Source organism: Haliotis cracherodii, unplaced genomic scaffold, assembly GCF_022045235.1.
Source record: "Haliotis cracherodii isolate W230 unplaced genomic scaffold, xgHalCrac1.p SCAF_13, whole genome shotgun sequence".
Taxonomy (NCBI): Eukaryota; Metazoa; Mollusca; class Gastropoda; order Lepetellida; family Haliotidae; genus Haliotis; species Haliotis cracherodii.
The window spans coordinates 31,755,163-31,772,697 of NW_027266268.1; the positions used below are offsets into that span (position 1 = coordinate 31,755,163).

Genomic DNA, 17,535 nt, shown 5'->3' on the forward strand with positions numbered 1-17,535 from the left:
CCTGTCCTACCAGTAACACCCGTCATTCATACAAAGCGATCGTAGCACCAGGACGACCGTAACTCCCACACTTTAGCATAGACCTACGACAGTCTAAGCGCTAAGATCGCTTAGGGAAACAGGGCCTGCGAAGCCATACAAAATTTTAAGGCGTCATATGTGGACAATATTAAGCTGAACCTTTCCGGCAGCTATGTTGTTTGGTTAATGTATGTGACAGCAGTGTGCATGCAGTATCCTTCCCGGGGAGGTGTAACTGACAAGATTAACAGCTTCTGCACATGGCATTTAATTTATTTCATAATATCATTTAGTGGGCGAAAATATCCTTAGAGTGTTAAGGGCTGCATGTCATTGTGTGTGGGAAGTTGAAAATGAAATTTAACAACTGACTCAAAGAAGTAAACATCCACAAGAAAATAATTGATTGCAATACTGTTTACGGTTCAGCTAAGATACTACCGCTGCACATTATATCCAGGAAACTCATTGATTCCAGTATGGCTACTCGCTATTTCAACGTTTTAGAGTTTCCCAAGTGTAAACTACGTAGATACTTGGCTACATAACGCGATTGTTTACAGACCGCCGTTATAAAGCTGGAATATTGCTGAGTGTGGCGTTAAACAACAAACAAACGAACGAACGAGATGTACATCAATCTGGTCAACCCTGTCAACCCTGTCACCCACCGCTATTTACCCACTTACCTTTTAATTCAAATCGTCTAAGCCAGAGAATAACAGTCTCTCTTATGTGCCGAAACAGGTTCCTCAGCGCGTAAATGCAAAATTGTGCAAATGATCAGAGACAAAATCAATCAGGTATGACACCAGGTCCTCATGAAAGGGTAAACATGCCCTGCTGTATCTGTATAACCTTCTACTCACCTAACGCTGCACTAAAACAATACTTCTGCCACACGGCTCTATCACTAGACCGCCTCTGTGGTCTAGTGATAGAGCATCCATCCGGAGAGCGGAAGGTCCGTGCACGTCGCTATGTAAGTGTACTAAACTTAGACGTGACCTTAAACCCAATTTTCCTTCCCTTCAGGTCTATCTTCGTGAAATAATGTCTACCTTTCGCATTGAATGCGTCAGCAGCACTGGGTTTTCAGTGATCTTAAAGTATCCACATAGTCTGACCTGGTCATGTTTTAACGATGGGAAAGATGGGTGCGTCCAAATCACCGAGATCAAAGCTTGGATATGACACCAGACTGTTCAAAGTCTCTCCAGATCAGCTTCAACATCCTCCTGGAGCGGATATGGCACATGTCTTGTCTTGAAGAATCTGGGTACAGAATCATCTGGTAATTTGCCTTGAGGTGAGGTGAAATTGGGTTTAACGTTGCGTCCAAGATTATTGCACTTATATAGCGACGTGCATGTACGTGTGTGTGTGGCTGCTTGTACTAGTCTGGACTGATGCCGAGTTATAGTGCTAGCTCACTGAGATACCATGCCACAGTTTAACATGAATACCCCACTCAGACACAGTATACTGACTCCGAGCCGACCAGTCCTTGTTTTAGCCCCTTAATGCCGAGCGCCAGACAGGGTAACAACAAGTACAATCTTTTAACGTCTTTTTGTATGACACGGCCGGGGATCGAACCCCGGACCTTCCGCTCTCCGGGCGGACGCTCTACCTCTAGACCACGGAGGCGGTCAAAATTTGCCTTGACTTCATTCAACTTTACTAGTTTTTCCCTTCCGACTCTTACTTAATCATTATCGTTTACGTCTAAAACGTCTGGAGTCTAAATATATTGACTCCAACTAACAACAAAAACACATATTTCATAAAGAACCTGTGAAATATTTTATGAAATATTGATTTTTAGTTTACTTTTCATTTTTGAAAGTCAGATTGAAACAATTTTAATATCTAAGACAAAATTGTTATGGATGATATCAATATCGAACGGAGTTGAAACAATGTTGATACACTGTTTTTCAAGTAAGCAAACTCAGATCAACCAAATTTCAACATTAGAACAATGACAATGCTGGGATACTTCAATGGAGGTAGACATTATTATAAAGTATAATTATCTGTGTAAGTTGGGGTACAGGTGATTATGAAAATTGTTAAAAAAAACATCTTCGGTGACGTGGATTTCAATCTGTCAGGGGGCGGTCGGGTAGCCCAGTGGTAAAAGCGTTCGCTCGTCACGCCGAAGACCCGGGTTCTATTCCTGACAAGGGTACAACGTGTGAATCCCATTTCAGGTGTCCCCCGCCGTGATATTGCTAGAATATTGCTAAAAGCGGCGTAAAACCATACTCACTCACTCATTCTCTCAGTGAGCATAGGTTGAACCAGGCAATAAAGATCAACAGAGGTCATTGTTACAATATCAGAAACCTTTATAAACAATAGGTTTCTAACTGAGTAACATGTCCCTACTCATTTCGCTAGACAACAATTTTGTTATTTGTAATATTATGTTATATTTTGATCAAGACCTGATTTGAAACCACAATAAAGTATGTATATTAAGTGGATTCACCTGATCACGAAGACTGACGCTTTTGTGGATTGTTACTCGGACATGTACAATGCTCATCTTGAAATATGGTCACAAGTGTACTGCAGAAATAATGCAGGTTAACATCATTTAACGTCGTTTGGTAAGACGCGGCCAGGGCTCGAACCACCTATTTTCCGCTCTCTGGGCAGACTCGCTTTATTTTTCCCCGCAAGCCACACACAGAACAACAAACCAATAACAGAACGTCCCCTGCGGTACAAGGAGAGGCGTTTATGAAGCCCTGAGGCGTTATAACAAGACCAACACTGATGCGTAGACAAATACAGGGTACATAATGAATATTCATGCTTGGGTGTAGTTCAGCACATAACCTTTTGTCATCTACAGGTTCAAGTGAACAACTGATTATGTATCACGGCTGTGTGACTCATGGGTATATTAATAACTTTACAAAATGGCGTCCCATTTGAAACCACCCGAGCCTTACCTTACAGGGAGAACGTCAGCCCTTAAAGTGGAGGAGATTGTTAACATTCTGAGGAGTCCAGATGAGAGCAAGACCATCCAGACTGCCCCCGCCACACCCCAGGGAGGGGAGGTGTACCTCTATAAGATAACCTCGGGAATGAGAGAAGGTGAGGCAGTTGTGTTCAGGCTTAATATTACCATGAGTCAGGGATTAATACATATGAACAATGTTAATATTTCATGGAAAGCTGATATTATTTATTACACAATTTGAATTCATTGGGGTTGTTAAGTACACATGATCAATGTCCTCAAAGCCACATTCATATACATGTACGTTATTAGTAATAGTCTGCTTGACGTCGGGGTCACCCTGCCCTGGCATCAGCTTCCTTGTACAGCCCTGTGATAACCGGTTTTATGTTCGCTAATATTGTTGACAAGTGATTGTCATGCAGTAAGTGACTGAATTAAGTTTATTTGTCTGTATCATTGTTAAAACGACTTCTTTTGCAATATTTTCTATCTATGTTTTTCTTATGAACTCTTACCATCCCCTTTACAACAATTGTGTACTTAAATAATGAACATTGCTTGATGTCAACTTGTAGAAAATCCATTGTTGGATTAATCAATATGGGCTAAACAAGAATCATGTATCGTGTTGCATCTCAGGGAAGGAAAAAAGGACATGGTATTTATCATCACAACCTCTAACACAACATATTTATGCATGACCTTACAGCTGATTTGGCATTAAGGTGGGTTGATTTTAGAGTTATGTTACACTATTGACTGTTCACAGTTTTATTAATTAACATCTACATCACAGATGACACACTAACAAACAAAGCTTTTTGAGGGATAGTTCATCTTCAGGATTACAACATTGTTTTCAGTGTTATGATGTTAATTTATATTTGCAGATATCTGGAAGGATGACAAATATCACTTCCGAAGTGATGGAACCCGGAAGCAGCCTGGCTCAAGTCCAGTCGTAGTGAAGCAGTACCACAAGGCTTACACCGAGGACAAGGCGACAACAAGGGCCTTTGTCAGAGAAGCTTCATATCTGTACAACCAGCCTCTGAAACACGTCCTTGTGCAATATATCGGGGACCACACACAAGCACAGCCTGCTCCTCAACGAAAAAAGCGTAGTCAACAGACACTTCATTCCCCAGGTGACAGTAAATGTAGGAAAGTAGAATCAACTGGTGGAGCTGTGCAGTCAGGTGTCACGGAGAACACTAACTCCAACCTGGACCCTGAAGACCATTCATCACCGACAGAATTGGAAGACAACGGTAAGTCAAACACTATTCTAGGTGTAACATTGAATGAAGCAAAGGTGTCAGAGACTGAAACAAAGAATGATCATGACACAAATCAAAAACGCATCAGGACAGGAGATCATAGAGGTGATGATGACATTGATTTTTTGGGTACAACGTCAGGCTCCCCTGTCAAGAAACCCCGTTGGCAGCCTCAACTTGAAAATGACAACACAATTGTAACCTGTGTCACTAACACACACTACGCTTATCTGTACACATTTCTAGAAGAAGTAGAAAGAAATCGTGATGTGATAAGGGTCGTGCAACATGTCCTAGCATTATCTAGGTTCTGGAACAAGGACTGTACCAACAAAGGCAATCCGTGCTTGTCACTCATTGAAGAGGTAAACAAGAACTGGAATCTAGATGCAATTAAAGCAAGGAACTGGGTTAAATGTTCTGTAAATACTGACGTTCTGAGCTTGAACCAAGACCGGTCAGTTTACATAAACCTCATCGCAGCAGTACTTGTTGGAGCATGCCATACCAGAACAGAAGTACAGGACTTTGTGAAAACACTGGAGGATCCTCCTTTACACCTGCAGCATGTACAAGAGGACATCCGCTTGTCACGTGAGTGTACATACACAGTTGGCTGCTACACCATCAGAGGAGATGTTCTGTCTCGCCTGGAAACCAAAGAGTGGCTGACAGATGAAGTAAGTTGTCCATCTGCTCTATTTACACAATCACACAAACTACATGCGTAGTTAATCATCCAAGAAAATCATTTCATAGAGCATGGGAGGCCTTCGATTTCATCAAATGATGTCAGTATTAGATATTAACTGGGGGCGTGAGGGTGGTGAGTGGTTCAGTCACCTACTACTCATTGATAGTGCCTTGAGGTAGGCGAGCTAGAGCTTGAGTTTGGTTAAACGCCTCTTTGAACAGTTGTGTCATGGTGAGTCGGATTAAACTATGAAGAAAGTGGTGCATATCTTAGACGTTAACCACTTTGTTGATTCCAATGGCGAATCTGCAAAACGAAATGCGGCGCCTTGGACCACTGAGCCCCCATCTTAAGATTAATACAGCAACATTTGACGGTTTCTTCTTTTTACACCAGTATTAGTTAACTATCAATTCATATAATAGTGCTAATTATCAACTCATTGCCATGCATCTCGATTCTGCAATGATAACACTACTCACCTGCTATGGGCATTGTGCACAAAATCTAGTACATCATCAGTTCAATTGTCAGTCATTGCTAACAGCCGAGATATTCTCTTCATGATGGATATGTGATGTGCAGCGGATCCTACTTTGATTTGAAATTACAAGCGTTCCCTTTGAAGCGAAAGCATTGGGCGATTAAACAGTATAATAAACATTCTAATCAATGAACTCTTACCTGTCCAGATCATGGACACATACCTGCACCTCCTGGAGGGAGAGTGGTGTTCTCGTGTCAGCTTCCACTGCCTGGTGCTGCCTACAGAGACAATCCTACTTTGGGAGGCAGGACAGTACACAGACAGGATAAGGGGGGAAGATGTGAGTGACGTGAGATTTTTATATTTCTTATAATTCTTTCATTCCGAGTGTACCATTGCATGTCCACCCTACCATGAACATGGGCAAGACTCGAAAGATACTTTGCAGTAATTGTATATTACTTGTGATAACATATGATTCGTCTATGCCATGATTGCGTATTCAGTATGCTAGTAGTTGTCACCTGCAATTGTGCGCACGAAGCGACCATATGCTGCAATGTGTTTCAATTGAGTCAAAGCCCGTAACCCCTTTGATCATAATGCTATTCGTTTTCAATATGCAGTTACAAAAGCAGATATTGCACATGAACATATTCATCTTGCTACATATTATTTTACGAAGTGAAAATCTGGTTGTCAGAGAGGGGTCTTTAGAAGTTCTAAGTTCCAAGTTCATGATACCAATTCACTTATATCTCTGTTACTGCATCATATCCATCTTATGTGAAGCACGTGTTTCTTGATATATTGATCGTACACCGGAAAGGCATTTGTTGTGAACTTTCAGGAAAATTTGACAAACTACACGTGGATCTTAATGCCAGTGAACATGCCACGTAATCAACATTGGGTGCTACTGGTGGCTAATGTCAAGGATGGAACAGTGGGCGTGGTTAATTCTAAACCCTCCTTAGATGTGGAGGACAAAGTTGTAGAACACTGGAGGTAGGTGGACAGAACAGTGGGCGTGGTCAATTCTAAACCCGCCTTAGATGTGGAAGACCTATTTGTACAACACTAGAGGTAGATACAAAAACAACAACGTGTGGCTGTACATTATAAATGTTAAAACCAAGCTATTCAATTTGAAATGTTGAAATGTTGATTTGTCAAAAACAAACATGAATGTGAATAAGACCCATCGAAAAATTCTCGATACACTCACATTTGTAGCTTTTCCTTTTGGGTAGAAGATATAGAACAACTTGTTCACAGGGTTACTCAGTTCCTCAAATCGGTACACTGTGTGAATGATTTAAACGCCATAAATACAGTTACTGCACTCATTCATTTAAACCATAACATCTGTATTTGCTAACATTAAACCTAATAATGGACAAAGCAGGAGAGAACATCAGAAATGCCAGGACCGGATATTAAAGGCACTGCTGTATTTACCTTCTGCTCTACCTTTACATGAACACCAGTCCACATGAGTTGAAGACGTTATCGCCATCGAGTAATATACATGTATTCCTCAGGCTCTTTGTAAACCACTTGAAATCTACGTCTAAGGAAGGGAGCAAGTCATGGATGAAGAAACAGTACCCAGTGATAGAACAGTCTGATGGACACAGCTGTGGGATATTCGTTCTGATGGTAGGTTGGTTTGAAGCTATGTTTTTGATATGAAAGGCAACATGTGTCTCAATAACCACGTATGAAAGATACCTTTTCATTTCTAACTTTCATATTCTCAGGCTGCTGATGCAATTTTGTCGGAGAAGTCTCCAGGCATCATGAGGAACTGTCACGTTGAGAAATACAGGCTGTATGTGCTTCAGAGGATACTACAGTATGCCAAGGACAAGGGAGATATACAGGGTGGAGGAAATCACATGATGGCAGTTGATGGACAGGGTAATGTCACAAACGAAATTCAAACTGTAACGCTGGAGACAAGAGATGTACTGGAAAATAGCTGTACAATGACAACAGAACAAGGAGGTCCAACTATTCATGAAGAGGATGGACATGAAACACATGAAGGAAACGACTGTGCTGTCGCCAGTGATGAAAGTATGCATTCTGGAGATCATTACTATGTTACGTAATTGTAAGGCGTTACGTAAGGTATTATATTTTAGATCTACATGTGCAATGTTGTACACTGCTTTCTTACAAACGTTATTTGTTTTCACAGATACACAGGACTATCCATGTTTGGGTCAGCACCTGTTGCATAAGCAGGAGATGGCGTGCTTGTTAGTGGTTGCTTTGGCGGAGAATAACCTGGAGGAGAGGATGCTATGGGCAGGGTCTGACACAGGGACTCGCGTGGAAAGAGAAACCTACAAAAAATATATTGTTTGGGCACTAAAGGTTTTTGACATCAATGAAGAAGAATACACTGAAAATATGATGAAACCTATTTTATCCCAATTGGCGGGATGCTGTCTCCATCATGAAGCAGGCTCATATAGAATAAGAAATCATGAAGTAGCAATAAAGCTAAGAGAAATACTGCTCAGTGATGTGAGACAGTTGGTTGAAAGGATGGATCTCGAGTTCATATTTCGTTATGTGACATCTAGCAGTGATCCAACCGAAGAGGAACAACTAGATGTGCCTTTTAAAATCAAATTGAAACATGATGATCTGCATATTGTAGCGAAGCGGTTTTCTACAGCTGTACGTGACAGAAAGTTTGCCTTTGTGTGCATGCATTCCCTATTCCAGGTAGAGGCATTTGTTAATATGGTTTGGGAGAATCTCTTGCAAAATCTAAACAAGGACAGATCTGAACTGTTGAAAGTATTGTCAAAAAATGACATTATATATGGATATTCCTTTCTGTTTTGGGCGAGCATCACAGACAACTCGAATTTGCTGAAGAAAGCATTGAACAGTGTTCAGTTTAAGGTAAAGAACAGACAGGAAGCTTTGTTTGGAAGTTGCTTTGGGAGTAGTTTGGCCAACTTCGATAACTTGTGTTCCAAAAATAACTGGAAGTTGGATACGTTGTGTATGACGCTACCCGAACTCCCAAGACCTCTTATCATCAAACTGCAGTTGGCAGTTGTAGATGATCTGAGAGTAAAGTTTGGTAAATGTTCACTTTTGGACATTGCCTGTATGGGTGGGTTGTCTTCGGTGGCTTCCAGATTGTCACATTTGATGAAGACGAGCAAGAACAAGAACAGTTCAAGAAAGAATACATATGTACATTATGCAGCCATGTGTCAAAAGGGCAAAGATATCATGGATATAGTTATAAAGAAGGGTCAACGTAGCATCAATATCATAGGTCCTGAAGGATCAACACCTTTCCATTACTCATGTGCAGTTGGAAATGTTAGCATTGTAAGCTACCTGTTGCAGGAAGTAGTGGACATTGGTACGCCAAACAAGAAGGGTGAAACTGGACTTCATTTAGCATGTATATATGGGAATACAGAAGTTGTTAAAATGTTATTACAGAACAAGGGAATAAGTCATGTGACTGACAATTATGGCGGCACACCTCTACATGATGCAGCCTGGCAGGGACATCGGAAGGTTGAGGAGGTGTTATTACAGAACAATGCAAATGTGGATGAGAAAGATAAGGAAGGCCGCACACCTCTACATGATGCATCCTGGCAGGGACATAGGAAGGTTGTGGAGGTGTTATTACAGAACAAGGGAAATGTGGATGGCAAACGTGATGATGGCCGCACACCTCTACATGATGCAGCCTTGCAGGGACATAGGAAGGTTGTGGAGGTGTTATTACAGAACAAGGCAAATGTGGATGGCAAACGTGATGATGGCCGCACACCTCTACATGATGCAGCCTACCAGGGACACAGGGAGGTTGTGGAGGTGTTATTACAGAACAATGCAAATGTGGATGAGAAAAGTAATGATGGCAGCACACCTCTACATGATGCAGCCTGGCAGGGACATAGGGATGTTGTGGAGGTGTTATTACAGAACAAGGCAAATGTGCATGAGAAAGATAAGGAAGGCCGCACACCTCTACATCTTGCAGCCTACCAGGGACACAGGGAGGTTGTGGAGGTGTTATTACAGAACAAGGCAAATGTGGATGAGAAACGTGATGATGGCCGCACACCTCTACATATTGCAGCCTGGCAGGGACATAGGAAGGTTGTGGAGGTGTTATTACAGAACAAGGCAAATGTGCATGAGAAATGTGATGATGGGTGCACACCTCTACATGATGCAGCCTACGGGGGACATAGGGTGGTTGTGGAGGTGTTATTACAGAACAATGCAAATGTGGATGAGAAAGATAAGGACGGCAGCACACCTCTACATGATGCAGCCCACGAGGGACATAGGGAGGCTGTGGAGGTGTTATTACAGAACAATGCAAATGTGGATGAGAAACGTGATGATGGCAGCACACCTCTACATGATGCAGCCTGGCACGGACATAGGGATGCTGTGGAGGTGTTATTACAGAGCAATGCAAATGTGGATGAGAAAGATAAGGAAGGCAGCACACCTCTACATGATGCAGCCCACGAGGGACATAGGGATGCTGTGGAGGTGTTATTACAGAACAAGGCAAATGTGGATGAGAAAGATAAGGAAGGCAGCACACCTCTACATGATGCAGCCTTTCAGGGACATAGGAAGGTTGTGGAGGTGTTATTACAGAACAATGCAAATGTGGATGAGAAAGACAAGGAAGGCCGCACACCTCTACATCATGCAGCCTTGCAGGGACATAGGAAGGTTGTGGAGGTGTTATTACAGAACAAGGCAAATGTGGATGGCAAACGTGATGATGGCCGCACACCTCTACATCTTGCAGCCTACCAGGGACACAGGGAGGTTGTGGAGGTGTTATTACAGAACAATGCAAATGTGAATGAGAAACGTAATAATGGCCACACACCTCTACATGATGCAGCCTACCAGGGACATAGGGAGGTTGTGGAGGTGTTATTACAGAACAAGGCAAATGTTTATGAGAAAGACGATAAAGAAGAAACTGCTTTACAAAAAGCAGAGGCACAACATCACGATGATATTGCAAGGAATATAACTGAGGCAACAAATATACATGACCTGACAACCAACCATAGGACAATTACAGATAGGTAAGAGCAATGTGGAAATGATGCTTGAGTTGACAGCCCAAACACATATATTGTATACGCTGTTTTGCAGAACAGTTTTGAAACCTCAAATAACCATATGAGACCTCGAAGAGGACAGTACCATCAGACATATATCATAATTTCAGCTAAAAAAGAATATGGACAGAGTATTTCTACAAGGCCCACAAAACAAGATACTAAAAGTCCCAAATCAATCAATCAAATATGTCCTGAGAGATCAACAGTGTATTGATATTCCATGTCTGTCCATGACTTGGAGGTCATCTTGGATTTGGGGGCCAGTCATTTAGAGTGACAAGTTTTATGCATATAAGTCCCAGCACACTGTTTCAGAGATATAAGCTTCAACAGTATGAACTCATATTTAGGAAATGTGTCGGCCATCTTGAAATTGCCGGCCATCTTGATGTTTTGTAGATTTGTCAATAGTCGAAAACGATTCAATAGCTGTGAATATCTTTTTAGAAACATAATATGGCTATTTTGCAACACAACACATGCTGTTTGTCATCAAAACATTGAACCTCATCTGAAATATGGAAAATACTATTGACAGTTGGTTGCCATATTGGATTATGTAAATTAGACAAACTGGGATTGCTTGGGACTTTAAGTATGTTGTTTTGGGGACCTTGTAGAAATGCGTTGTGGTGAAATCAACTCTATTGCTATTTGTTCCAAGTGAAACCTTATTTTCCATGGCCTACATATGTCAATTGGGACTTTGCATAAACACTGAAATAATGTTAACCAATATTTGAACTTAAATAGGCTTCACTGTGTATAATATTGAATGATTCGTTGGTTTACGTTTATGAGTACATGGGGCTTCCATTTAGTTTGGAGTCTTTTTCATTAGATACGAATTTGAAAGCGCTGGAGGCTTTTACATCTTGATTTTGTATTATATGTCACAATAGCATCACTATTTTAATTAAATCCTATTTTCTCTGAAATACTGTGTCAAGTGCATGTGATATTGTTTCAGGGTGACAACCGAGGGCCAGTTTCTTATGAAATCATCGTCATTTCCCCACGGAAGCTATAACAATGGCGGTTGGCTTACATCCACACCACTAACATCAGCGTGCTGCGTGAACCACACATCAGTAGAATTGCCAGGGGTTTATGTTCCGAGTCAACGGGGACAAGCAGTTTCCACAGTCAGACAAAGTGTTATGGAAGAGATCGCTTTGCAGTCATCCCAACCATATCATATAAACGGAAATCTTAACAACCTCCATACAGATCCTGCACGCATGGAGATACGTTCACCCAATCAAAGATCAGAAGACATATATGGAAACTCAAGTCATGTTCCCACCTATGTCCATGCTCCAGTAGTTGGTGACACAGTGCCTAGTTCAGATAACACTAGTAATTCTGAGAATGTCATCATTCACTACACTGAGTCTGGGGAAAAGATAGAGCTGCAGCAGCTCTAAAAGTGGTCTAGAAAGGAGTTATCATTGTTAGTGTGGTGTCCAGTTATACAGTACATGTATACATATACAGTTTTACAACCTGCTTTAGGAGTCAGTCGTCCGAATTTGGTTTGCAGAAAAAACGAGTTATTTGTCACTTGTGTCGATGTAGCATTGATGTTTCGGTAAGCATATCAATTCCATAAAAAACAAACATTTTACTCTACAAATGCGAGGACCATAGCTAACTTCATGTCGAAAAAAGTACTTTACGTTGCGTAGAGGACTACATAATAGATTCTTTCAAATGTTCCTAACTAGACATATGCACATTTCAGTGTACCGAACTTTCCTGGGGCATTGTGTTAAGTTGAATCGAGTGAGTGTGTGAGTTGGATTTGACGCTGCTTTTAACAGTATTCCAGTTATATCACGGCGTGACAGCTAAATGTGGGAGGAAAGCCCGAAGTGATGGAGGTCTCAGACGTTTACCACTTCGGTGAAACCCAAGAGCACGGGTATGGTGCTGACAAACTTAGAACCACAATCAAAGGTCTCTGGCGTGCCCAAGGGACGCAACTCTGCACAGCGAATCGCGGGGCCTTAGACGACTGGGCCACGCGTACCCCCGTGTTATGTTGAAAGTAGTGGGAGTGATTCATGTACATGTAGTTTTGACGTTTCGCTATGTATCTCGATTCCATAAAAAACCCATTGTACGTTACAAATTCTAGGAACATGGCTAACTTTAATGTTTAGAAGATTACATAACAGTTTCTTACAAATGTTTATAACTGGACATATGCAGATTTCAGTGTGTTCCGAACTTTCTTAAAGCAAAGTGTTTTGTTGAAATTAGTGGGAGTGAGTACAGATTGACGTACACAATGAATGTTTGCAGCTACATGTCACTGTGTAAAATATGTACTTGCAGGAACACGTGGGTGTCTTTCTATCATAGTCGGTATTGTCACTTTGATTTGTTTGTGTCACCATTTCCAGTGTCAGAGTTGTGAAGTCTCACCCCCAATACGAAGCCATGTAACCTGTTGTACATGCAATATAGACTTTAAAGTATGTTCACGGTGACCTCATATTCAGGAATATAATGATTGTTTTATTTCAAAGCAATTTATCCTATTAATTTCCATGATGTCTTGGCACACATGAAAATGCTAAGATCAAATAGAATTCTTTGAGCTGTGTCCCTTAAACAAATACAGACTATATAGTCATGGGCAAAACCAACCAGTATTACATTCTTCCATAATATCTGACATATTCTTATGTGACATATTATGTGATAGATCACTGAACGAATCCCCGTAAGATATCGTTTTTATTACAAACTGTGTATCTGAAAACGTAGCTAAGGAGCGAATGATGTTGGAAGCACTATTGTACTAACGTACATGGTGTAATTAATATACTTTTATCATCAGATAACTCTTGTTAGTGCTGCATTAGTTAAATGGCCTGTTATGTATTTCCCATAGTTGACCCATTGTATAACCCCTTTGTGACTGTAGACCTACAATTATGTTGTTCAATAGAAGTTGTTTTTTATTCATTTATATTTTGTGCTGATTTACTGATTTGGCAATATAGTTTGAACCGTTTTCTAAGTTAACCTTCGCGTTTCAATTCGGAAATTCCCTCGTAACACTGTGCCATACAGTATAAACATATAGTAACGATTAATTTTAATTTCTAAAATGTCACCTGTTTCATTCATGTGACAAACATATGACAATCCGTATGATATTATGCAGACGTACATATACAGTCGAACCCCAAAGTCTTGAACTCGGATGTGCCGATTCCACGAGTCCAGGCGAAATCACAGTCCAAAATCTTACCATATTTATAGTATTTTTACCTGAATGCTCGACATGGGTGTTTTGAGTTCAATTTAAAGTCCCCAAAGTTAAAAGGTAAAACTTATCACGATCCAGGTCGAATTCAAATAGTTCGGATAAGTCGAACTATTTCTTTGGTCCCCAGGAGTTCGAGGCAATTGGGTCCGATTGTTCCTTTATGAGTATATATCTGAATATGTATACAGGTAGACAGCCTGCTAGAATTGTCATCATACACCATTGCATTTGTAAATACCTTGCTCCGAAATAAAGTGGGCTAGACCGCCTCCATTGCCGTATGGGTAGAGTATCAGACAGACTTATTTCGTATGTGTGGCCATGAGGCCAATAGCACAATGACATTTTGTTGTTAACAATTCGCCGTGAAGCAACACTTGTATACTGATTAGATTGTAGCTAAATATGGTGTACACAGTTTTATTTATATTCAATGTATTATCCTTCTTTCAAATATCTTATAAACACACACAAGTCTGAGAAGAATATGGCTATTTTTGCTGTTCATTAACTGTACAGATTTTCTTTGTGATGGATTCGTGTAATAATAGTCAGGCAGGTATTTGATTCTTATATCCTCATATACTGGACATATCAATAAAACATGGTATTCATTTTCTTGGTCATATTTGCAGAAAGGACACATCGATGTTAAAACATCATTATCTTTGGAGTGTCTGTATAATTGTATATTGAGGGTATGTATACCACACCTGAACTTCGTTAAGCATCTGCGTAAAGAGAGAGAGTATCTGCCCAGTGACGTTAAAATATGGTACTCTTGTTACCCCGCCTGGCGCTCAGCATTAAGGGGATAAGACTGGTCCATTTGTGGTCAGTATACAGTGTCAGAGTGGGGTATTCATGTTAAAAGTTCGGCATGGTGTATCAGTGGCTTGTTCTGTAAAAACGACATGAGCAGACACACATACATATACACACACGCGTGCATGCACGTCACCTCATATAAGTGCAATATTCTTGAACGCAACGTTAAACCTCAAACCTCATGTTGCCTTGCTCACCTCTAAAGAGAATGAATCAAATAAGGGAAAAAAAATAAAAATGTATGCTTATTTATGCTCGGCAAACGTATACTGAATATTGTTTTTGAAGTCAGGTCTGAAGATTTTCGGGTTACGAGTGGCCCAGTCGTCTCAGGCGCCGCCTTTTGCTGTGCAGAGTTGCGTCCCTTTGGCACGCCAGAAACCTGTGATTTTGGGTTCGAATCCCGGTTCGGCCAGATTATGTTTCTAGGTTTGTTAGCACCATATCAGTGCTTTTGGGTTTCACCGAAGTAGTAAACGTCTGAGACCTGCATCACTTCGGGCTTTCCTCTGACATTAAGCTGTCACGCCGTGATATTACTGGAATACTGTTAAAAGCGGCGTTGAACCCAACTCACTCACTCACACACACTGGAGATTTAATTAGAAAGGAAATAAGATTCAGCCCCACTCACACCTGACATTGACGAAACATGGTGATTGTTCCTTGCCGATCTCAAATTATCAAGATTTCATTTCAATTAAATGTTATCGCAAGCCGTACTGCCACCGCCGATACAAACATAATCCTGTCTTGTATCATCAAGTCAACAAAGTCAGTTGTAGACAATGCCAGGGATAGAAAAGGTTGAATAATGCATACCACGTTTACGGTAGCTGGTCAAAGGGAGGCAACTCTGTTTTCAGATATTATGTTAGCATTTGAAAAGTACGGAAGTTATCCTGACGAGACCTGGATACTGTTGGTAAAATGCTTACAGGAGTATTGTCAAAAAAGGCATCACCTGTAGCTGTTCGTACTGGGCTAAAATGACTTTGTTTTCTGAATGTGGCAAATGTACGTCATAATGACGAAAGGAAAAATGAAATGAAGTGCACTGAATGTTTAAACGGCTTTAAATGTTCTGTTTTGTGTTGAACTCATTTTCCAGAATTGAAATAGTATTTTCCTGTTTTAAATCATACCATGAAGGAAATTTTTTCTTCAGCTCATGTACATGAAACTTTGATCTTTTGATCACCACAACCATTGTACCTGTAACCTATTGTTCAGGTTGTGAGAAAGGGAGAGAAAACGTTTATGCTTACTTATGCTATTTCTAGTGATATAAACAGAGGGACAGTTTGAATATTTGAAACGATGTACAATATGAAGGTTGTATGGCACTGGGATCGAATTACGAATTACGAATATGTTCTGTTTACTGACTTGAATAATCAGTTTTTTATTCAATTTAATTTAGAAAGTATGTGAATTTCTGAGTAATGTATCATTGCTATCACTGTGAGGTAGAGGTATTTGAATTCGTCAGAGATGTTTGTATGGATAAGAGCGACAAAACCCTTTGCATAATCACAAGAAATCTCTGTTGTAAGCAGACTCCATTTAACGATTCTGACTTTATTAAAAGCATCACTATGAACTTTCATTATTTCCGGGAGATATTTCCCATGTAAGCTCCAATCCGTAGCATTCTAAACTTAATAAATATACAGCGCCAGAGAATAACCAGTCTTGATTATCTACCGAAACACATTCCATTGGGCGTAAAAGGCAAAATAGGGGGGAAAACTATAGGAATGGATAACTGATAATCACTGATGACACCACGAAAGTGTACGCATGTCCTGCCCAACCGGTAGCAGCCGCGAGTGGTAAAATCTGACTCCATGTGTAGGTGCCGCCATTGGTACAATCTGACTCCATCTGTAGGAGCCGCCATTGGTACAATCTGACTCCACGTGTTCTTGGGGTAAACTTGCAAATGCAGAAAACACAAAGAAACACTGATTTGATAAATATATTTATTTCCCAAACATGATGACTGATGATATGCCCCCTGTTTACTGATTGCTGTATAGTAAACGTGAGATTACAATATTTCGGAACAAGGTAAAAATGTAAGGTCGAAATGATAAAAACAGAGTTTGTTTTCATATTTATGAATATTTCTTCTACCAAGGTGCAATTACACTAACAAGGAGGACCGTCACTGCAGGATGTTGAGAATGTCCTCCCATTCGATCGTGCATCTCTCTTTACATGTCCATAGTGCTTTGACCAGGTCCAGATAGGTGGCCGAACTGCCATTCCACTGCTTCCATTTAGTGAGTATAATCAAGATCTGCATATACTTTGAACATGGGTGTGCAACTCTGCCCTGTTGGATAGCCACAACGCTGAGCCCAAGTTCAATCCCGACATGCTCAAAGCCGATCCCGATATGTCTCGCAACAAGTCCGAGATTTCGTGGAGTTACAGGAGTCTTCAGTCTCTCGTTCACACAGCGTTTTGAACCTACACAGAAATCTGTATTACTTGATGTAACACCAATTCTACCACAAAGGCTCACATTAACAGGTTTCTTTCTGTTTTGTGTGATTGACATGTGGTATCTACATAAGCCTCAGTGAACCTAGCATCTCGACTCGATATTTCAAAGCGGGAACCCAATCAATCAATGATAACTGTACATGAGAAGAGTGTTCGGTGCAGCGCTAGTATATGAGAGAACATAAATGTAGGCATGATTTCTCTGTATGTGGTCGGGGAAACTCAGTGAAGCATTACTTATATACCCACTCGTGTATTCACAGCGTAAAGTAAGACAGCTCCGACGTGA

The 17,535-nt window shown here is 40.7% G+C and overlaps 1 protein-coding gene across 1 annotated transcript in view; it reads left to right on the forward strand.

The window, feature by feature from the left end:
• The window catches only part of LOC139459841 (uncharacterized), a 50,577-nt gene extending 38,486 nt beyond the window's left edge, over positions 1–12,091 (forward strand). Inside the window, exons 8-9 of the mRNA XM_071241548.1 lie at positions 9,036–10,582; positions 11,592–12,091. Coding sequence (XP_071097649.1) covers positions 9,036–10,582; positions 11,592–12,048 — 2,004 coding nt within the window. The 3' untranslated portion in view covers positions 12,049–12,091. The remainder of the gene's footprint in view (positions 1–9,035; positions 10,583–11,591) is intronic.
• Positions 12,092–17,535: the final 5,444 nt, after the last annotated feature.